The 21803-nt window shown below is 55.2% G+C and overlaps 3 protein-coding genes and 1 long non-coding RNA gene across 17 annotated transcripts in view; 2 read left to right on the forward strand and 2 right to left on the reverse strand.

Annotated features, from left to right (window-relative positions):
- Positions 1-1497, forward strand: EVA1B (eva-1 homolog B). Its single transcript, XM_038557904.1, has 3 exons — positions 1-62; positions 357-429; positions 810-1497. The coding sequence occupies exons 2-3, from the start codon at positions 363-365 to the stop codon at positions 1241-1243; spliced, it is 501 nt and encodes a 166-aa protein (XP_038413832.1). The 5' UTR covers positions 1-62; positions 357-362; the 3' UTR covers positions 1244-1497.
- A 722-nt stretch (positions 1498-2219) lies between these two features.
- Positions 2220-15501, reverse strand: SH3D21 (SH3 domain containing 21). 11 transcript variants are annotated; one of them, XM_038557889.1, is made up of 17 exons: positions 14989-15440; positions 14698-14855; positions 14533-14596; positions 14209-14327; positions 13886-13976; positions 13684-13739; positions 13512-13557; positions 13256-13356; positions 13066-13152; positions 12907-12949; positions 12733-12798; positions 3939-4095; positions 3783-3835; positions 3557-3651; positions 2598-3454; positions 2460-2523; positions 2220-2377 (listed from the first exon to the last, which is right to left on the reverse strand). In XM_038557889.1, the coding sequence occupies exons 1-17, from the start codon at positions 14990-14992 to the stop codon at positions 2306-2308; spliced, it is 2133 nt and encodes a 710-aa protein (XP_038413817.1). In that variant the 5' UTR covers positions 14993-15440; the 3' UTR covers positions 2220-2305. The 11 variants fall into 11 exon arrangements, with proteins under 11 accessions (XP_038413817.1, XP_038413822.1, XP_038413818.1 ...); XM_038557894.1 differs by having other exon boundaries at positions 14779-14855; positions 14989-15007; XM_038557890.1 differs by lacking the exon at positions 13886-13976 and having other exon boundaries at positions 15328-15499.
- LOC119874540 lies at positions 14978-16488 on the forward strand. Its single transcript, XR_005370170.1, has 2 exons — positions 14978-16009; positions 16040-16488. It is a non-coding gene; the product is annotated as an uncharacterized LOC119874540 (long non-coding RNA).
- Positions 16124-21803, reverse strand: part of THRAP3 (thyroid hormone receptor associated protein 3) — a 66953-nt gene continuing 61273 nt past the window's right edge. For all 4 annotated transcript variants that reach the window (XM_038557884.1, XM_038557886.1, XM_038557885.1 and 1 more), the window contains 3 exons: positions 20153-20348; positions 19560-19703; positions 16124-17720 (listed from right to left, as the gene is read on the reverse strand). In XM_038557884.1, coding sequence (XP_038413812.1) covers positions 17499-17720; positions 19560-19703; positions 20153-20348 — 562 coding nt within the window. In that variant the 3' untranslated portion in view covers positions 16124-17498. The remainder of the gene's footprint in view (positions 17721-19559; positions 19704-20152; positions 20349-21803) is intronic.

Genomic DNA, 21803 nt, shown 5'->3' on the forward strand with positions numbered 1-21803 from the left:
GCCCGGGTGTATGCGGCCGCCGGACGCGCCGGGGCCGGCAGCGGGGAAGCGGGGCGCCGACGGTGAGCGAGCGCGGGGCCTGCGGGCGGTGGGTCCCGGCGGGGCGGGGGGCGCGGCGGCTTCCCGGGCGCGCGGCGGAGCCTCCCGCGGCTTGGAGGGGCGTCTGCGCCGGGGAAGAGGCCCCCCAGGCCGGGCCCGGGGCCGTAACGACGTTAGGGAGCCGCCGTCTGCAGGGTGGAGCGCGCGCAGCGGGGTCAGCTGCTCCGGAGGCAGCGGGGTCGCGGTCAGCCGTGGGCTGGGGGGGGTCCGACCTTGCGACCCCGCAGGCTGACGGGGGGCTGCCCCTCCGCCCCCAGAGCGGCATGGACGCCCCACGGAGGGACATGGAGTTGCTCAGCAACAGCCTGGCGGCCTACGCGCACATCCGCGGTGAGGGCGGGCCCGGGGCCCGGGCCCCTCCCTCCCCTCCTCCCCCGCCCTCCCCGCCCCCATCCCCCCCCCCCCGCTGGCGGCTACCTGGGGTCTTGCAGGTAAGGAGTCCCACCCTCCCCCTCGCCCCCATCCCCCCCCCCCCCCCCCCCCGCTGGCGGCTACCTGGGTCTTGCAGGTAAGGAGTCCCGCCCTCCCCCCGCCCCCAGCCCCTCCTCCCCTCTCCCCCTCCCGCCCCCCCCGCTAGCGGCTACCTGGGTCTTGCAGGTAAGGAGTCCCGCCCTCCCCCCGCCCCCCCCACCTTAGAACCCGGGCTCCTGGGCGAAGGGACTACCCCCCAGGCGCCGGGGCGCCCCCCGACGCGCGCCCTCCGCCCGCAGCTAACCCCGAGAGCTTCGGCCTCTACTTCGTGCTGGGAGTCTGCTTCGGGCTGCTGCTCACCCTGTGCCTGCTGGTCATCAGCATCTCCTGTGCGCCCCGCGCGCGGCCCCGCGGCCCCGCTCCGCGCCGGGACCCCCGCAGCAGCGCCCTGGAGCCCGACGACGACGACGACGACGACGACGAGGACACGGTGACGCGGCTGGGCCCCGACGACACGCTGCCCGGCCCGGAGCTCAGCGCCGAGCCCGACGGGCCCCTGAGCGTCAACGTCTTCACGTCGGCGGAGGAGCTGGAGCGGGCGCAGCGCCTGGAGGAGCGCGAACGGATCCTGCGGGAGATTTGGCGCACCGGGCAGCCCGACCTGCTGGGCTCCGGCACCCTGGGGCCCGGCCCCACGGCCACTGGCACCCTGGGGCGCATGCACTATTACTGACCCGCCCGCTCCCGCTGCGAGGAGCTCTGCGTACTGCACCCTGCGCGCCAACTCACAGCGGCCCCAGGCCACTGGGACGGCCCCGCCCCACCGCCTCCCCCCTACCCCAGGGCTCCGGGGTCTGGACCCCCACCTTCCGGGCTCCCCAGTCCTGCCAGAAAACCGGCGGGGAAGGCCCGGACGCGGGGACCCCAGCCCCCCTCCTGGGATCGGTTAAGAGATGAAGGGACCAATGAAAACTGCATTTCCAATGACTCAGTGTCCCTCTGTTGCTTCTGCCCCCCGTGCGCCCCAGGCTCCTGCCACGCAGGGGCCCCGGATGGAGATGCCCCCTGACTCGTGTACCAGGCTGACCCCCCGGCGTCCCGACCCACCAGCCCCTCCGCACACAGGCCTCCTCCCGCTCACACTGAAAGCAGAGCAAGCTGTCACTCGCAGGCCTTCCCCACACGCATTCCTCACCCGCGAGGCCCGGCGCACCCCGCCCGCTCCCCGCGGAGCTCCGGGGTCACGCGCGCGCGCCCCAGGCCCGGGGCCCTGACCTCGACGCTAAGGCACGACAGCCCGGGCTAGGCGGGCGCCCCCGGGAGGGGTCGGGGCGGCAGGGCAGGCCCGCCCACCTCCTCGGGCGCACAGCTGGATTCCGGGCTCCCGGCTCCGGGCTCCGGGCTCCCGGCCCCGGCAGACGTCGGAGGGAGACGCCCCCCGCCCGCCCCCGCCATCCGGTGGGTAAAAATAGCGGCGCGCGGGCCCTGGGAACGGTAATGGGAGCCACATGTCGGCCAGATGTGCCCGGGAGAGACCGCCAGGAATGCGGAGGCCCCGCCCCCGCCCTCCCTCCAGGCCCCTGGGCCCCGCCCCCTCCTCCGACCATTTCCCGGCCCCGCCCCCTCTGGCCCCGCCCCCCGGCCCCGGCCCCGCCCCCGCACGGACCAGGCAGGCGCGGCGGGCGCGTACACCGCAGTTTACTTTCTTGCGTTTCTCGGAGTCGTGTGCCAGGACGTGGGTGGCCGCAGCCCGACTCGCCCCCAGGCCCCGCCGCAGTCCCTCCCGGGCCCCCCCTCAGTGCGTCTGCGTCTGCGCGTGGATGGAGCCCCGCGTCCGGGACTCCTGAGTCCCCCGCTGCATCCGCACCTGGTCGGGAGAGGGCGTCAGGGCAGGCGGGGGGGGGGGGAGGGGGCCAGCCCGCCGCCCCTGGGGGCACCACCCCACCCACCTCCAGCGACAGGCGCTTCTCCTTCTCGCTCTTCAGCTCCTCCCAGAGGTCGGCGAGCTTCCTCCTGCGGACGGAGGGGAAGCGGTGGGCTGTGCAGGCCGAGCCCGGGCCCCCCCCCCCCCGCCCCGCCCCACTTACTCCAGCTGCACCCCCATCCGCTCCAGCGACCTCCTCAAAGACTCCAACTCGTCCTGGAGCCTCGTTATGTCGCCTCTGTCACTTTTGCTGTCCGTGAGATTTTGCGGAGACAGGGAAAGTAGGGCGGGAGCCTCTTGGGGGTCTGGAGTCGCCTTGACAGCTTGAGGATTCTTTTGAGCAGGGGCTGCCTCTTTGGGGGACACCTCCTCTTTGGGGAGTACTGCCTCTTCCTGGGTCCCCTCATGCTCCCCAGGTGCCTTCTCCAGGGGGGTTGTCGCCTTCGCAAGGGCAGGCACGGACCCTGACTTGCACTCAGACTCAGACTGGAATGGGGAGCTGCCCCTCTGATGGAGATGGGGCTCCTCTGGCGTGTGGACCCCTTGGGACTGAGCTTCATTGGCCACAAGAGACTTGAACGGCAGCAGGGCTTGCTCCAGAGAGAAGCAGTGGAACTGAGTGATGTCCCTGGTGGAGGCCTCTTGAGAGAGCACCTGCTCAGGGGTCAAGACCTTCCCTAGGGTGGGTGCCTCATCCCCAGGAGGGACCGTCTTTGGGCCAGGGACTTCATCCTCCGGTGGGAGTTCAGGGACAGGGGCCTCCTCCCCAGAAATGACGCTGTCTGGGCTGGGGGCCTTGCCCAGGGTCAGGCCCTCTTCTGGGGTGGGGTTCTCTGGGGCTGGGACCTTGAACTCTAGAGTCAGGGATCCCTCTGAGATGGGGGCCTTCTCCGGAGTCAGGGCTTCCTCTGGAGTGGAGGCCTTATCCGGAGATAGAGTCTTCTCTGGGCTGGGGGTCTTGTCTGGAGTGGAGGTTTTATTCACAGGAGAGGCCTTTGCTAGGCTGTTCTGCTCTTCCTCCTGTGGTGTTGGGGACGAGGTCTCAGCCGAGGGATGGGTACCTGGGGGCCTTCACCCTTGTACACCATCCATACCCCCCAGGAACCAGGCAGGGCCCCCTACCTGACTAGCTGCAGAGCGCTGCCGAGGAGCGTGGGTTTTCGATCCTTTTCTACCAGGGTGGCCCGGACCCCCGCTGAGGAAGCTGCTCCCAGAGCCTATGAGAGCAGAACCTCAGGGGTCCAAGCTACTCTGACCCCGGGTCTCTCCCCACCTCTGTCCTTCAGCACAACCACCCTATCCCCGTGCCCCATTCCTTGCCCCACTGGAGGGAGGCAAGGAGACCTACCCAGGTCTCGAGAGGGGCGCTTCTGACTGTCTCCGCCGGGTGTCCAAGAGGGCCTGGAACATACCCCCATCAGACCAGGAGGTGGGGGGCGGGGAGGAGCACTTCCCTCGTGCCTTCCTCCTTCCCCCCTCCTCATCCCCTCCCCCAGCTCCTTACTTGGCTTTACTGGGTCCACTGGGGGCTGTCACCAGCTTCCTGACTGTAGGGAGGGCTGATTTGGCCATCATCTTTTTTGGTTCCTTAGCTGGGAGGGGAGAAGGGAGTGTGGCATCCATCCGTCCAACAGTTGCTGGCCCTGTCCTTGCAGAGGGGACTGGGGACAGGAGATGAACATTTGACTCTGCCTCTTCCGAACTCTGGGGAAGCCGAACGCCCTCGGGCCGCATGGGCCTAGGGAACTGTGGGAGCGAGTAGGGGACACCTAGCAGGACACCGTTGTCAGGGAAGGCTTTGAAGGGGACATGGCTTCAAATCCTGCCAGGATTTTTTTATCCATACTTTTTTCTTTCCTTTTTTTTTTCTTCTCAAAAGTAATCTCTGTGCCCCACGTGTGTCTCAAACTCACAATCCTGAGATCTAGAGTTGCATGCCCTCCGGACTAAGCCAGCTGGTGCCCCTGCCCAGACTTTTCTACGACCTGTCCCCTGCTCAGTGCCCGTGGCTGCCTCCGGGGTTCAGACCCTCCTCTTTTCCCTAGACCACGCCAGTAACCTTCCCCAAGCCAGTCACCTGCCCTAGAACTTCTAGGCCTCCTCTACCCCACGTACTCCCTAAGAGATCTCACCCCGTGTGACGGGTTTAACTAGCACCAGTGCGCCAGCAACTCCCACACGCTCATCTCTGTCCTCTGTTCCCACCTGGGGAGCTAACTGGCCTCACACATCGAACATACCCAAACCTGCACTCTCACCCCCGCCAAAACGCCTCTTTACCAGCGTTCCCCACCTCAGCCACTTACCCACTTGCTCAGATGACAAAATGAGTCATCTGTGACCCCCTTCATTCCCTCGTGCTGCACATCCAAACCTGCAGTAACCTGACTGCTCCACCTTCAGACGGGGCCTGATTTCCGCCACCTGTCACCCCCTCTGCCACTAAGCACTGGAGCGAGGCACCAGCATCTCCACCGGGACCATGTGGACCATGGCAGCAGCTCCCCCCCTGCAGGCACGTCCCCCCCGCAGTCGCCGCGAGCTCAGGGTCTACTGGGAAGCGGACATAGGCAAAACCAGAATATATAGTGGGTGTCGCCGAGGAAGAATAAGCAGGGGACTGTCCACTTTAAATGGGGCCACAGAAGGCCACAGAGAAGGTGACATCAGAGCGAACAGTCACACTGGGTGACATTCGTATTTGTGGGCACACGAAGGGCCACTCTGTTCACTCAATGCACCTGCTGGTGCATCTGCACCGCAGGCCAGGTCGGTCCTGCAGCCATGCAAGGCTCCGACGTCCTGCTGCCCACGTGCAGCAATGCGACGACGTCCCCTCCCTGTGCCCCAGAATCTCACCCGTGAGACCTGCTGGGGCTCCTGCGAGTTCTGAGTGACTTTGCTCATGTGAGGTGCTCAGAGGACTATGGGGCATATGGTCAAGGCTCAGTGAAGGGAACTTTGACCTTGGCTTCCTGTGCTCTGGCCGATCAGGTGCCCGGTCGGGGAGCAAGTACATCCTCCTTGGGACCCAACTTCGAGGCCCTGCCGGACCTCACGGAGGCGGGAGGAGGTCCACCAGAAAGGAGGAACGGAGGCCAGAGAGGCGGCGAGAGGACAGCACTGCACTACTGAGGCCCATGATGAGGGGCGACCCCCCTTAGCCCCCCGCAGGCCCCACGCGTGGAAACTGCGCAGCAGCGCGAGCCCTGCACCCTGCACACCCCTTTCTTCTAGAAGCCTGCGGTGGAGTCTGTTGGCCGGCGCCCTTTGGCTCCTGGCAGAAGCAGAAGCAAGTCCTTTCTGGAGGACGAGGCGTGAGCTCCCCCGGGGTGGCATCGGGGCCCGAGCCTGCGACAGAAGCCTGCGACACAGGGCCCGTCGGGAATCAACAGGCAAATCCGGGCGGAGGAGAAAACTGAATGACTGCAGATGAAAAATAGCATTCTAGAAAGAAATCAAATGTGATACAGGTTAAGTAGCAGGTAAAGCACAGCCAAAAGCCAGAGAAGTGGCAGGCTGAAAGCACAGAGACAAGGAGCCGAAACCCTGAAAGCGGCGCTAAGAAGAGCGGATGGTGACAGGGGCTGTGACTATGGCTCGACGACGTGGTTGACAAATCCTTACCTGGCACTGCAACTAGAAAGCTGGACAAAACCACCGTTTCCGTGCTCTGGAAGCTGACCCAAGGCAGAAGGTAACCTGAGAAGTGCTGATGGCATCGTCTCCCAGGCCTGCACCCGCCCCTGCCCTGCCAGCCTGGTCCACGCAGACGCTCTGCAGCATGGGGCCGGCTGCAAAGACTGGCGCTTCTCTGCCACGGTGGAAGGGAGGTCACTCGATCTGGGCTATAGCATTGGACTTGGCCCTGGTTTCATAGGTAGGGCACCAGAAGCACAAGCAACCGAAGAGAAAATAGAAAAATGGGACCTCCTTGAGATGGAAACCTCTGGGGCCTTAAAGGACAAGAAAGTGAAAAGACAACAGATGGGATGGTAGAAAATATCTGCAAAAGTATATGCCCCGTGAGGGACTTTTCCCAAGATATACGAGAAACTCTACAAGTCAATAGTCCGAAGTCAAATAACCCAATTTAAAAAATAGGCAAAAAATCCAAATAGACATTTCTCCAAAAGAAGACACACAGATTGTCAATAAACATACGAAAAGACACTCAACATTTAAGGCGTCCAAGAAAGTGGAGCAGAACCATGATGAGCTACCGCTTCACACTGACTAGGATAATTATAATAAAAAAGTGACAAATGTTGGAGGGGATGTGAGGAAGCAGAACCATCACGCATCGCTGGTGGGAGGAGAAAACGGGACCAGCACTTTGGAAAACAGTGCGACGGCTCTTCCCCACGCTAACGGAGCTGTCCGGCACCCAGAAACCCCTTCCCACGCACACACCCAAGAGACATGGACACACGTCAGCACAAAATCTTGTACACGAGAGTTTATGCCCCCAAAGGTAAAACCAACCCAATGTGTCCACCAGCAAACAGATGAGTAACACGTGGTTCGTTCACACAATGGAAATATTATTGGGCAACAAAAAGGAATGAAGCACAACACATACCAGAAATTGGATGAGTCTTCAAAACAGAAGGTAAGATAGAAAGGTTTTGTTTTTTCAGGGGTGTCCGGACGGCGCAGTTGGTTAACTGATTCTTGATTTCAACTCAGGTCATGATCTCAGGGTCATGAGACTGAGCCTTGCACGGAGCTCCATGCTGGGCGAGCCACCTGCTGGGGACTCTTTGTCTCCCTCTCCCTCTGCCCCTTCTCTCTCTCTCTCCCTCCCTCCCTCTCTCTAAAAAAGAAAAAAATAATATATATGTATTTGAATATTTTAACTCTGATGAGACTGAATAAGAAAAAAGAGAGGACAAATAATTACTAAAAATAAAAAATAGACTAAGTACAGACACAGATTATGAGAGAATGTTATGAATAACTTTACATAAATAATCAGAAAACATTGAAGAAATGGATAATCACAAATAGAATTCATTAGGGGTGCCTGGCTGGCTCGGTCAGTGGAGCGTGGGACTCTTGATCTCTGGGTTGTTAAGTTCGAGCCCGACACTGGGCATAGAGATTACTTTAAAAAACAAATAATTAAAAAATAAAAAACATAAAAGTAACTATAAAGCAAAAATAAAATAAAATAAAATACGAAGATAAAATGGATTCAAGAATTTTTTTTAAGATTTTGTTTATTTTTTTTAAAAAGATTTTATTTATTTATTCATGAGATGCAGAGAGAGGGGGAGAGAGAGAGAGAGAGAGAGAGGCAGAGACACAGGCAGAGGGAGAAGCAGGCTCCATGCCGGGAGCCTGACGTGGGACTCGATCCCGGGTCTCCAGGATCACACCATGGACCAAAGGCAGGCGCTAAACCGCTGAGCCACCCAGGGATCAAGAATTTTAGCCAGATTTTTGGCTAGCTATCATTACCCAGGGACCAGGAGACAGAAGGCTGTCTGTGCAAGACTCCCAAAGTGCAAGATTTCCTCCTCCGAGTTCCAGGGTAAAGCCATTTGAACAGCAGCTGTAAAGGAGTCTTTGTGGATGGAATCAAGTTAAGATGAGGTCACACTCTAGTAGGGCCCTAAACCAATGCCCGGTGACCTTACTAGAAAAGGAAAATATGGACAGAGGCACACAGTGCAGAAGACAATGTGAAGACAGGCAGAGAAGAGCGGTAGATCTGTCCCTAAGCCGAGGACTGCCAGGAACTACCAGAAGCTAAGGGACAGGGGCACCTGGGGGGTTCACGGGGTTTGCCTTCAGCTCAGGGCATGACCCTGGGGTCCTGGGATCGAGTCCTGCATGGGGCTCACTGCAGGGAGCCTGCTTCTCCCTCTGCCTGTGTCTCTGCCTCTCTGTGTCTCTCATGAATAAAATCTTAAAAAAAGAAAAAAAAAGAGAGAGAGAGAGAGAGAGAAGCTAAAGGACAAGGAAAGATGCTTCTCCTAGACTCTTCACAGAAAACATGGCTATGCCAACAACTTGATTTTGGATTTCTAGCCTCTAGAACTGTGAGAGATTACACTTCTCTTGATTTAAGCCAAACAAAACAAGAAGAAAAAGAATTTCAAACATTCTCATAACTATTAAAGAAATTAAATAGTTTAAAATCTTCCCGTAAGGGAAAAAAACAGGGCCAGATGGATTCACAGGCAAGTTTTATCAACTCTCAAGGAAAGATGATTCCCATCTTCTTTATTTTTTCCCCAAGTAAACTCTGCCCCTAGTATGGGGCTCAAACTCATGACTCTGAGATCCAGAGTCACACACTCTATGGACTGAGCCAGTCGGGCACCCCCACAATGATTTCCATCTTATATAAGATCTACCAGATAATTTAAAAACTAAATATATACCTCGTAACTCATGTACAGGGCCAGTATAATGTTCAAAATCAGATGAGGACAGTAGAAATAAATGCAAAAATCTGAAGAAAAACTGGGAAAATATTCCAACAGCACATAAAAAGATAATAAAACCATGACCAATTTGAATGTATCCCAAAAATGCAGGGGTGGCTTAATATTAGAAAGTTCTACAAATGTCATTTATCACACTGACAGATCAAAGGAGAAAACCCAGAGAATAATTTCAAAAGATTCATATAAACAATCTGAAAAAACTCAGCACACACTCTTAATAAAAATTCTAAATAAACTAGAAATAGAAAGGACCTTTCTGCGGCACCCGGGTGGCTCAGCAGCTGAGCATCTGCCTTCGGCTCAGGGCGTGACCCCGGGGTCCTGGGATCAAGTCCCGCATCGGGCTCCCCACAGGGAGCCTACTTCTCCCTCTGCCTGTGTCTCTCATAAATAAATAAATTAAAAAAATAAAAAATAATAAATAAATAAATAAATAAATAAATAAATAAATAAATAAAATCAGAAAGAAAGGAAGGAAGAAAAAGAAAGAAAGAACCTTTCTTAGCCTGACAAAAAAGCATCTAAGAAAAGATCTAAGTATCACTGTTAAAGGAGACAAGTTGGGAACATTCCACTGAACATGGTAATGATGTTCAACACGACTTCTATTCAAGAGTGGGTTGAGCCCCTAGCCACTATAGTAAAATGAAAAAATAAAATAAAAAAATGTTATAAAGTGGAAAAGATACAGCAAAATTATTGTAAGTCACAGATAACACGACTGGCTTCGTAGAAAACTTAATAAGAATCTACAGATAGAGGGGCCTGGGTGATACAGTCGGTTAAACATCTGACCCTTGGCTTCAGCTCAGGTTGTGAGATCGAGCCCTGCATTGGGTTCCACGCTCAGCATGGAGTCTGCTTGAGATTCTCTGTCCCTCTCCCTTTGCCCCTCCTGCTCATGCTCTTTCTAAAATAAATAAACCCGGGGATCCCTGGGTGGCACAGCGGTTTGGCACCTGCCTTTGGCCCAGGACGCGATCCTGGAGTCCCAGGATCGAGTCCTGCCTCAGGCTCCCTGCATGGAGCCTGCTTCTCCCTCTGCCTGTGTCTCTGCCTCTCTCTCTCTCTATGTCTATCATAAATAAATGAAAAAATAAACCTTAAAAAAATAAATAAAATAAATAAATCTTAAAAAAGCTATATAGATAAATAAATAAATAGACATAGAATTTAGCACCATGAGTGGCTATAAAATCAATATACAAAAACCAATGCACTTCTATATTCCTGAAATAAACAAATGGATACATACTTTTCTATTGTTATTTTTTTTAAGGTTTTAGTTTTACTCTTTACACCCAGCACGGGGATCAAACTCACAACCCCAAGATCAAGAGTCATCTGTTCCACCGACAGAGCCAGCCAGGTGCCTCTGTCTTATTTTTGAAAAGACACGACACAAAAATCTGAGGTATCTAGAAATAAATCTTAGAAAATCTTTAAAAAGTTGTGTAAAACTCACAAGCAGAAAGTAATACACGGTGTTGGAACAATTCATTGCCCCTATAGAAAAGGTATAATTGGTCATTCACTAAAAATCAATGCCACAGGGGCTCCTGGGTGGCTCAGTCGGTTAAGTGTCTGCCTGCAGGTCATGATCTCAGGGTCCTGGGATCGAGCCCTGCATTGGGCTCCCTGCTCAGTGGGGAGCCTGCTTCTCCCTCTCCCTCCATCTCTGCCCCTCACTCATGCTTGCTCTTTTATACTCTCTCTCTCAAATAATTAATCAATGTTAAAAAAAAATTAATGCCACAAAGATAAAGGCACTTTAAAAGTTTTAAAGAAAATATGACTTTTTCTGAACTTGGAGCAGGAAGGATTTCTTAGACAAGGAAAAGCCTGCTAACCATGAAAGACTGACACATCTACATTAAAATTAAGAATTCCCGTTCATGGGATCCCTGGGTGGCTCAGCGGTTAAGCGTCTGCCTTGGGCTCAGGGCGTGACCCTGGAGTCCCAGGATCAGGTCCCACATCGGGCTCCCTGCATGGAGCCTGCTCTTCCCTCTGCCTGTGTCTCTGCCTCTCTCTCTCTCTCTCTCTCTCTCATGAATAAATAGAAAATCTTAAAAAAATAAAATCCAAATTAAATAAAAAATTAAAAAAAAAAAGAATTCCTGTTCATCACAGAACACCATTACACCAAAAAGACAACAAGCCACAATGAGAGAAAACATTTGTAAGTCATATAACCTCCAAAGGATTGGTATTCAGTATATATAAAGAACTCAAACTAATTATAACCAACCACATAAATGCAAATGAAGTCCACAATGAGATCCTACTTTGTACCTACTGGATTCACATATAAAAAAAAGTAAAATCTGGGATGCCTGGGTGGCTCAGCGGTTGAGCGTCTGCCCTGGGCTCAGGGCATGACACTGGGGTCCTAAGATCGAGTCCCACATCGGGCTCCCTGCATGGAGCCTACTCCTCCCTCTGCCTGTGTCTGTGTATCTCTCATGAATACAATTTTTTAAAAAATCTTAAACACAAAAAAGTAAAATCTATAAAACCAAGTATTGAAGAGGATTGGAATAATAGGATCTCCTACACTGATGGTGGAATGTTAAAGTGTATGATCACTTTGAAGACCAAACTGACTAGATCTCATAAAAGTTGAACATTCACATACCCTATAATCTAGAATGCTACTCCTAGGATAGAGAAATGATTCGACGTGCACAGCAGAACACAAGAATGTTCACGGCAGCCATATTTCTTGTAACAAAAACCAGGAACAGGGACGCCTGGGTAGTGGTTGGGCATCTGCCTTCGGCCCAGGGCGTGATCCTGGAGTCCCGGGATCAAATCCCACATCGGGCTGCCTCTCTCTTTCTGTCTCTCATGAATAAATAAATAAATTCTTAAAACAAAAACCAAAAAACAAAACAAAACAAAACAAAAACCAAGAACTAGGAACGATGAAAATGTCTAACATCAGGAGAAGACCAGATACATACATAAACTGTGGTAAATTCCCTGCCAGGAATATCATGCAGCAGAGAAAAACTAATGAGCTTACATCTATATACAACATGGATTAATCTTAGAAATATAATTCAAAAAAAGAAATATAATGTTGATTGGAAACAGCAAGTCCCAAAAGCCTATAAACATGATACCATTTTTATCAAGCTCAAAAACAAGCAAAAATCATTTGCTACATTATTTAGGCACATAAGTAAATGAATGTAACAACTCAAGGGAACCATAAAAACAAAATTCCCAATAGCCTTTACCTTTTGGGGGGGAGGGTAGGTAGCAGAATGGGAAAGAAAAGGATCATTACGTAAACCATTAGCAATACTGCAGTTCTTGGGTTTGGTGACAGGTCATGAATGTTCACGCGTGTCCATTATTAAGCTGTTTTGTTTTAAGGATTTTATTTATTTATTCATGAGACACACAGAGAGAGGCAGAGACACAGGCAGGGGGAGAAGCAGGCTCCATGCAGGGAGCCCGATGGGGACTCGAACCCAGGACCCCGGGGTCACGCCCTGAGCTCAGGGCAGACGCTCAACCGTTGAGCCACTCAGGCGCCCCCCCATTATAAGTTACAAAGCACTTATGTACAGTTTTCGCATGTGTGAAATACGATTTTAAAAGATGAATGAAACATTCCCCTGGAAGTTTCATTCATCTTTTAAAATCATATTAAAGTTTTCACCGACAGGGTTATATGCCCCGTGAACACACAGCACCACGTCAAAGACAGACACCGTGATCCACAAACTTCCTGAGAAAATGAAACAAGTCTAAACGTGCGGATGGCCACGTTCTCAGCCACACAAAGCAATAGGAACACGCATGAACTGACCCGAGACCCACACGTACCTACCGGGTCCTTAACGCTCGCAGAGGTGCCCGCTGAGGGACCTATCGTCCTGCACCACTGGGGAGCTGTGGGCGTTTATGGGCAACTAAAGTGGCGGCGACCCAGAGAGCAAGATGCCATCCCCCAGGCCCCCACCCACGCCCGCCCGCATCCCAGGCTCCCCGGGCACCCACCTGATGCCCGAGACGCCACTTTCCGTGGGGTCAGCTTCTTGATCTGTGAAGAAGAAAGTGATCAGAATCTGAAGCTGGGGTCCCCCGTCTCCAGGCCCACGTCACCGGGGGGCGGCCTCCCTGCCCACTGAGCACCACCGCCCCCAGCTCCATACTCACTGGGGGCGGGGGGAGCACAAAGTTGTCTGGGAAGACGCCTCTTCGGCCATGAGACTCTCCTTCCCACCAGCCCTTGTCCTCTGTGGTCTGGGGGAGCAAGACAGCACAGGGAGGTGGGCCAGATGCCAGTGCTCCTGCGGCCCAGGCACCCCCCCTCCCCCCAGCCACCTCCCTGCCCCGGGCCTTGTACCTTCCTCAGGACTTTCACCTCGTCCCCCCTCCGCAGCGCCAACTCATCCGGGGCCTCAGGCTGGTAGTCAAACAGGACTCTGTAGATCTCAGGGCGGGAGACTGCAGGGCCGGTGGGTCCGCTGAAGCCAAGGCCTCTCTCTCCCCAGGCCAGCTGGGGACCCCCTCCCCCATTCGCTCAGTGGGGTGTCCCCCTGCCCCCAGTGGGCTAGGCTCACAGGAGGGGGTTCCGAGGAACCCTCCAGCGGGGTGCTCACCTGTCCGCAGGTAGTCTGGAGGGCTGTCATAGGTCAGACTGCTCAGCTGGTGGGGACGGGGGGGGGGGGGGGGGGGGGGGGGGGGGGGGGGGGGGCGCAGAGGAACAAGCTGAGCCTCCACCCGCCTTTCAACGGGAACCTACCAGGCCCGTGCCCCCCCTTCCCAGTTTACCTTGGGCGGCCGCTGGGGTCCAGGGCCGACTGCAGGCATGTCCGGGCTCCCGAGGCCTGGTGGGGAGGTTAGGGGGGCGGGCTAGTTCAGTTTAGATCACGGGAGAGGTCAACGGGGTCGCGGGGTCGGGATGAGTGGATCGCAGGCTCAGGCCACCGGGAAGGTCACAGGGGTTCCCGGGGTCACAGGGTGCAGGTCTCACTTGGGGGCCCACTGTCCAGCAACTCCACAAAGTTGGATGGGAAGGCTCCCAGCTGCCCGTTCTTCTTCCCCAGCCACCAGCCGTCCTCAATCTGGGGAGGAGGAGGACGCAGGGCCATCTGGTTCTGCCCCAAGGGTCTCTCGGGAAGCCTTCCCCCGCTTCTGCCCCGCTTCGGCCCGATGGCCCCCCTCCCCTTTGCCCCCTCAACTTCCCATCCCTGCGCCCCCCACCAGCGCCAACGCCCCTCTCTCCGCACACCCCTCAAGCGGGGACGGGCTCCAGCATCTCTGCCCCAAGCCTCATTCATCACTTTGTCCCCTCACCTCCTTTATCACTTCCACAATCTCCCCAGCTTGCAGCTGCAGCTCGTCCGCCTGCTCCGGGCTGTAGCTGAAGCTCACCTTGCACCATCGTTGGGGGCCCCGAGGCTTGGCGGGGCGACCTGCGCTTGGACGGGAGAGAGGGGTCGCCGAGCTGGGCGAGGGGCGGGGCGGGACAGGCCCCGCCCCCGAGGCGGAGCATTGTACCCGAGAGCCAATCAGAGGCCGCGGGGCCGCCGCGGTCCCGCCCCCCGCCCCGCCCCCGCCCCGCCCAGAGCCGCGCATGCTCCGCAGCCCCCCTCCCCGCCCGGCCGGCCCCGCGCTCACCTCGGCGGCGCGCACAGCGCGGGCTCGGCGCCCCTCCCGCGCCGCGCAGAGACTCCGGGATCTCCTGCAAATGAGCGCAGGCGGTGGCGACCCGGGCGGGCCGGCTCTCAGCTCCTGGGGGCGCGCAGACACCCTCCCCCCCGCGACCTGGGGGCCCGGCCTCACCTGCACCGAGCGCTCGGGGAAGAGACCCCAGCGACCCCCCAGCTGTCCGCGCAGCCAGCCCCGCGCGGGCCCCTCGCACACCTGCCGCACCACGTCCCCGGGCGCCACGCTCAGCTCGCCCTCCTCCTGCGCGCGGTATCCGGCCAGCACCAGCACGTCTGCGGGCGGAGGGCGGGTCTGGGCACCCCGGCCTAGGCGCGAGTCCCGGGCTCCGCGTAGAGGACGGGCGGGCGGGCGGGGGGGGCGCAGGCCCGGTTGCCCTTCCCGCCACGCCGGGCCCTCCGCACATACCCATAGCTCCGGGCCTCCTCCGGGGCCGGGCTGGGAGCTCGGCGCTGTCCGGCGGGCGGCCGAGCACTGGCCCGGGTGGGCTGGGACGAGCTGCGAGGCCCAGAAGCGGAGGAGGCGGAGACGCCAGCCGATAGGTCGGCCCCAGGTGCTGGAGTGGGTGTGGGAGGGGTGGCCCGGCCCAGCAGGTCCGGCCCCCAGCCCCGGGAGGAAGATCCCAGGGTCTCAGGCCAGTGCCGGGGCCCAGCTCCCCCACGCGCTCCTCCTGGCCTAGTCACTTAAATTCCAGTCTGGCCGCCTCTCCTCCCTCTCGCGGCCCTAGGCCCTAAGGCTCCCACCCACCTTTGGCACAGTCTTTCTTGGTCTGTCTCCTGACTGGCAAGCTTCGAGCTGCAGGGGAAGAAGTGGGAGAGGCACATACCTGGGCGGGGCCCCTAGCAGGCAGCAGCTGCTCTGAGGCAGGCCCTGGGTGGAGGGGCGGCCGCTCTTGGGCGCTCAAAGCGATTACTCAGAGTCCAAATCTCTGCTCCCCCTGGAAAGCACGTTCTCCCTAGAACCCCACCCCCAGGTCATCAGGAGTGTAAAGACCTCTGCCTCCGTGTGTGATTTCATAATACATCCACAGTACCCTCGGGAAAGGGCAAGAGAAAGTAACTTTAGGACCTTTCAAGGCTCCTGCTCACAGCCAAGGGCAGAGCTGGCAAGGCCTGAAGTTTAGGGCCCATCCAGGCCAGTCCCATCCTGGCTGGGCTTTCTGGTCATCTCTTTTTGCCCAGTGGTGAACACAGAAGGCAGAGCAGAGCAGAGCCTGTGATCCACGACCCTTGACCCCTGCGCCTCACCACCCTGGAAGCCAAAGTCCTTGCCCATAACCCAACAGTGAAAGGATCTGGTTCTCTCGGGGCGTCCAAAGATACAGGATGAAGCGAAATCACTGGGGTGGCTCAGTCTCCTCCCAGAACTGCGTGTGGCATCGATGAGGACAGGACTAAGCAACAGCTCTCGGAGACATTTTGTCTTTCAGGTTTCCTGAAGCTGCTCCAGCTGCTTTCAGGTTTCCTGAAGCTGCTCCAGTAGATGCCAATACCCCACCCCCCCAACACACACACATGCTAAGGGTGACAATGACCAGAGTCCATTTACATCTGCCTTCTTCATTTATTTTTTTATTTGCAGGAGGAGTTGAAACAAATTTTAAAGGTGTTTTCATTTTTTTCCCCTAAACATGAATCATTCAAGTAAAACCAACTTAACTATAGAAATGTAGCAAAGTAAGGGGAAAGAAGCACAACAACCCAAGAGGCAAAGGTTGGGGGGGGGGGCAGAGGTGGGTGCAGTCCGCATATAACATATGCATAAATGCCATATGATTCACCTGCTCAGGACCGCCTCCCCAGAAGGCAAGCACAAGGACCCATTTTAAGAGGATGTTTTCCCCCCAAACATCCAAGAATGTTTCAACTTAAAGCTTATGGTTAATAAAAAAAAAAAAAAAAAAAAAAAAGGAAAAGAAAAAACAAACCCCCACAAACCACCCAGCCATAACCACCTTCCTTAATCGATCATAGGAGTTTCTTTTCATTTTATAAAAAGATTAATAAAAAATATTGAAAAAATTATTTTCTCATCTTATATTTGTAAAGATAATAGAATTCAGAAGTTTCTTAGAAAACAGACCAGAAACTGCCGTCCAGTTTCCACCCCTGTTGCTGAGAGGATCAGCAGGACTATAAAGTTTGGGATACTGGAGCTGCTGGTGGATAATGGGATGCCCAGCCCAGAAGAACTCAGAAAATATTGGGGTGGGGGGGCACGTGGGGTGTGGTTAGCAGCACACCATGGGATACATGGCTGCGCAGAAAAGGGGAACACAAGGTGGTCAGAAAGGCCTTGAACTCCTCCTCGACATACAAAACCGATTTTTACAAAGATCCAAGCAGTTTGGTCCCAAACTGAGGTGAACACTTCAATGTTTATTCACATGCTTTGTTTTCTCTTTGAAGAATCAAAGTTGCCCAAATTAAATCTTTCTATTATTACTACATATGCCTATGAAAAAAAAGGGGGGGGGGGGGAGGGAAGAAGAAGAAGGGCTTTTAAAATCTGGATAAGGGAGAAGAGATTGAAAATTATCAAATTAGTCCTCTTAGCTCCAAATGAAAATAAAAACAAAACTGTGGTTTCTAATAGGGAACAAACCAAAATCCAAGTATCGCTCTCCCCTCCCTACCCCAGCCCCCACCCCACACACCAACAACAAATGAGAAACACAGCTAAAGCCCAATGTGTTCTGCTCAAGAGCTGGGCCTGACCCCAGGCTCCTCAGCCGGCCGCCTCTGTCCAGTGGGACGCAGCGCCAGGGATGCTTTCGGCTGGAGTAGGATTCTGCGCGGCTGGCTGGTGGGGGTAGGGGTGGGATTTTTGCAATCTTGAGGCTCCTCTGTCTTGCTCCTCACCAGCCATCTTCCCAGCGCCCTCTTTCCCCTGGGCAGGGGCTCCCATCAGAGTGGCCCCTACTCAGTTGCGGGCTGTAAATTGTCCTTCTCTTCTCGGTTCTCTGTCCCACTCTCGTCGTCTTCAATCTCCCCTTCCTCCCCACTAAACTTGTCGTGGGCCCATTTGGGGCTGGTGCTGGACTTCCGGAACATGAACCGGCCGCGACCCCGGGGGAAGGCTCCTCGGCCCCGGCCCCGGCTCACCCACTTCTCGCTGCCTTCACCTTCGCGGTCATCATGCTGAGAGAAAAGAAAACTGCCATCAATCCCCGAGTGAACAGGCATAACCAGAACCCTCCTCTCCTCTAAATGGGACTTTCTCAAACCCACCTATGCTCCCCACCCCACCTTTTGCTCCTTTTCTGTCCTCCCGGGTCCCTACTCCAAAAATGCTACTGATTCAGATCCAAGAGAATATTCCACTGAGGCCTTAAGAATCCTAAGGCAGGGGATCCCTGGGTGGCGCAGCGGTTTGGCGCCTGCCTTTGGCCCAGGGCGCGATCCTGGAGACCCGGGATCGAATCCCAAGTCGGGCTCCCGGTGCATGGAGCCTGCTTCTCCCTCTGCCTGTGTCTCTGCCTCCCTCTCTGTGTGTTGTGACTATCACAAATAAATTAAAAAAAAAAAAAAAAGAATCCTAAGGCAGTAGCGTGGGCATTACAACCATGGTAAAACCGCCGAGCGCTGACAGGCCGTCACCTGCACTCTCTCCGGTAATCCTCGTATCTACCACCCTATCATCGTCACCCTCCACTCTGCAAAGGAACTTCGGGTGACTCCACGTCATTTCACATCCCCGCGGCCAACAACTGGCAGTGAGACCAAGGGCAAATAACCAGGTCACGGCCTCAGACCCAGGAGTGGCAAAGGTAGGACCAGAAGCTAGCCGCCCATCTCCGCTCTCCCCTCTGCAATTTCATGCAAAGAGGTAGGGTGGCAAAGTGGAAAAATACCCAGCCTGCACCTCAATCCTGCTCCGATGGGCACATCAGAGAGACGGGAGAATGAGAGTCATGAGAAAGCACTTTAAAAACTAGGAGTTGCTGTTACCACGTCAGCCCGTCAAAAACTCTAGACCAACCCAAGTATACCCTCAGGCTGCAGGGACCAACTCAGCTAGAGGGCCAGCCGCTTCCTACCAGGACCGCTGCTCAACAGCCTAAATGGCAGGAGGCCGCCAACGCTCCTTCGGGTGGCAGACGGGGACCAGGAGGAGCAGCACGGCCGTTAATGTCTCCCCCTGTGGCAGTGCCACTCTGGCACCTACCCTGCGCCCCACCAACTGTTCCCCAGAGACAGGGCCAAGGGTCCTCTCAGAGTCTCAGAGCAGCTCCAGCCGCCCCAGAAAAGTGAAGGTGGCCGTGCCGTCGTCTACAAAACCGGTTTCCCAGCTGTGCAACTGACAACACAGACCCACACCAGCCCTTCTTGTGGGTGAGGAAGGCTCAGCTGCAAGTTTACCTTGGTTACAACACTCAGAGTCCCATCTGCTTGGACCTGAGCCTGCTTGTTGATACAGTAAGGCAGAGGACTTCCTCACTGGCAAGGTCAGCCGAGCCTAGAGGAGCCCCAACATGGGGCGGGGGGGGGCAGGAAGTGCCTGCTACCTGGAGTGATCAGCAGCTCAGGTAAGAGAAGCCTTGGTGACTTCTATTCTGGAGATAAATTCCCTCCCTCGAACAGATCCAGAGCGGTCTTATTTTGTCACTCTGGCACTAGGGAGTGACAGAGTAAACTGGGGACATGGGGGAGGGTTCTGACTCCATCCCTGGATAAAGGCTGGAGGGAGGCCGAGGGCAGATTAGCAATGAGACAAGCTCACAGGCTCAAAATGCCAGAGCAACCCTTCTTGTGTCCTGGAATCCATACACGTCTCAGACAAGGCCCGGCTACCACCTGCCAGGAGAACGTTCCTCTTGCCAGCACTGTACTGTCCCACAAGTACACACCCCCAGTGCAATACACCTGCACACGCATTTCATCACGGCTCTGGACAGACCTAGTAAAGGGCCTCGGGATCAAGCCACGGTGTGCGCCTGAGGCCCTCTGGCCCCCCTCCTGCTTATCCCAGACACATACCAGGTAATACTTCTTGCTCTTGGGTGTGTACTCAGGGTCCCACTCCTCCTCCCGGTTTCTCTTTTGAAAATCGTTGTTGCTGTTGTTGTTGTTGTTACCAGAGTAGGTGCCTCTGCCCCAGCCTCTCCCTCTGGCTCGAAATTGCTGTGGCAAGAAGTGGGGAAAAGAAGAAAGGACTGTGTCAGGAATGGACAAAAACCACCTCCTGCCTTCTGTTCAAATACTTTTCTGGCACAGAACAGTGGTCCTCTAGTCGATCTACTAGTCGACTGGCTTCTAGCCATTCCCTATCGGCTCAAGTCTGTAGCCCAGACAGAGGACGAGATGGCACAAGGCCCTCGCCACAGAGGTAGCAACGGTCAGGTAAGTGGGGAAATCTGGAGGCCAAAAGCCTCCAAACAGGCTTTCTAGGTTAAGTCATTACGAACAGAAAAATAACTACCAACAGAAAGTTTGGGGAAGAGGGGGCACCAGATTCTGGGATCTACAGCGTGGATTCCTTGTCACAGGGGGAACAAAACTAGTCATCTGACAGACACAGAACTAGAGTGGGGAGGAGCAGAGGCTGAGAGAAGGGAGAGGCAGGATCTTACAAAGGTCCCTCGAGCCCTGCCGCCTCTTTCATTTGGACCCACGAAGTCCTTGGTCCCTAGTCTTGACTTGTCAAAGCCTGTGCTGCTCTCTTCCCTCTCCTCCGTCTCTTCAGTGTACTCTTCCGCTTTGTAGGAGTGGGACGACTGGGAGGAAGAGGAGGATGATCTGGACCGGTCTCGTGCCCTCCGGTGCTTCCTATAAGAGAAGAGCCAGGGATTGGAATCACTCGGTGCTAGGGGACAGCCTGGGGTCGGGGTCGGGGTCGGGGCCTCGCTGGTAAGCCGCACAGGACAGTCCGGAGCACATCTGTGATGAGGACACTGAGGACGAGCAATCTCCAAACTAACCCCCAACTCACCCACCCAGGGTACCCACCCTCTCAATCCTGAGTCACGTCCCGTGATGCATCTGTGTGTCAGCCGGTGAACATGGGACATGCACAGCAAGAGGAACACAACCCGGCCCCGTAGAATACACACGCATGAACCAGAAAGGCAGAAGGACGCTAACACTGCATCAGGAGCCACGATGTATCTGGAACCACTTGTACTGCCACTTGTTTTGTGCTTTGTTACTTTAGTTCTCATAGACAGAACACTATCTGCCTGATGGCCTGTCCTTAGGACTGAAGCAACGACATGCTCCGACACAGGACAGTGGCACAGCAGGCCGGCAGTAAACGGCAACTACGGTTATCCAGTATTTATAAGAGCTGAGCAGAGCAGAGAGAGCCCGGGTTCAGACCTTGCTCTAATTGTACCACGACTCCACATACCATCTCTCACTGAGCTCAAACCGGGTCTGGCCAAACTCTTCCCAGAGAGATTTCCCTCCCTTCCCTTCATCGGAGAGAAATTACAGACTAGGGCAAATGAGCTTATTACAATGAGTCACTGTCTATGTACTAGAGTCGGTGCCAGCCCTGCCATGTGCTAATGGAGGTTACTGGCGGCCTGTAAGGTGGCAGGAAGGCCAAGCTCCCAGCAGTAGAGGACGACGTACAGGGAGAAGCTGGCCAAGTGCCAGGAACCTCTCTCTCTCTCACCGTCCTCCTCCATCATGCAAAGCATCCTGCCAGCCCTCTCTCCCACCACACTCCCCGGCATTTGAGAAACTCAAGAACTTAAATACTGAAACCCTAGTGGTTTTTTCTAGCATTTTCTCACAAACTGGGGAATTCAAAGTTATTGTCATAGGATTTTTATAACTCAGATGTGGAATTCCTGACCCCTATAAATCAGTGCTATTTTAAGAGGTTTTAATAAAGAAGATTCCACGGTTGCCTGGGTGGCTCCGTTCATGAAGCGTCTGCCTTCAGCTCAGGTCATGATCCCGGGGTCCCTGGGTCCTGGGATTGAGCCCCGAGTTGGGGTCCTTGCTCAACAAGGAGTCTGCTTCTCCCTCTTCCTCTGCCCCTCCCCGCAGCTTATGCTCTTGCTCTCAAATAAATAAAATCTTAAAAGAAAGGGGGAAAAAAGACTCCAAATGGCCCTAGATTTGAGTCCCAGCACCACCTTTTATTACTTGTGTGACCTTGGTTGAATTATTCTTCAGTCATATGAGAAACAGTTCTTGTAAACTGAGGTATGACCCATGATGAGAACTATCATCTTTCTTCTTGCCCCAATCAGAGAATACTAAGGTTTCAAG

This window comes from Canis lupus, chromosome 15, assembly GCF_011100685.1.
Source record: "Canis lupus familiaris isolate Mischka breed German Shepherd chromosome 15, alternate assembly UU_Cfam_GSD_1.0, whole genome shotgun sequence".
Classification (NCBI taxonomy): domain Eukaryota; kingdom Metazoa; phylum Chordata; class Mammalia; order Carnivora; family Canidae; genus Canis; species Canis lupus.

What these genes read in the sequence shown, in the direction of transcription:
- EVA1B (XM_038557904.1), top strand. Translation starts at nt 363, where the DNA reads ATGGACGCCCCACGGAGGGACATGGAGTTGCTCAGCAACAGCCTGGCG. An exon ending in GGCCTACGCGCACATCCGCG is followed by an intron (nt 430 to 809) that starts GTGAGGGCGGGC and finishes CTCCGCCCGCAG; the next exon opens with CTAACCCCGAGAGCTTCGGC.
- SH3D21 (XM_038557888.1), bottom strand. Translation starts at nt 15,404, where the DNA reads ATGTGCCTCTCCCACTTCTTCCCCTGCAGCTCGAAGCTTGCCAGTCAG. An exon ending in TTGTGCTCCCCCCGCCCCCA is followed by an intron (nt 12,950 to 13,065) that starts GTGAGTATGGAG and finishes TCTTCTTCACAG; the next exon opens with ATCAAGAAGCTGACCCCACG. An exon ending in AGCGCTCTGCAGCTAGTCAG is followed by an intron (nt 3,455 to 3,556) that starts GTAGGGGGCCCT and finishes CCAACACCACAG; the next exon opens with GAGGAAGAGCAGAACAGCCT.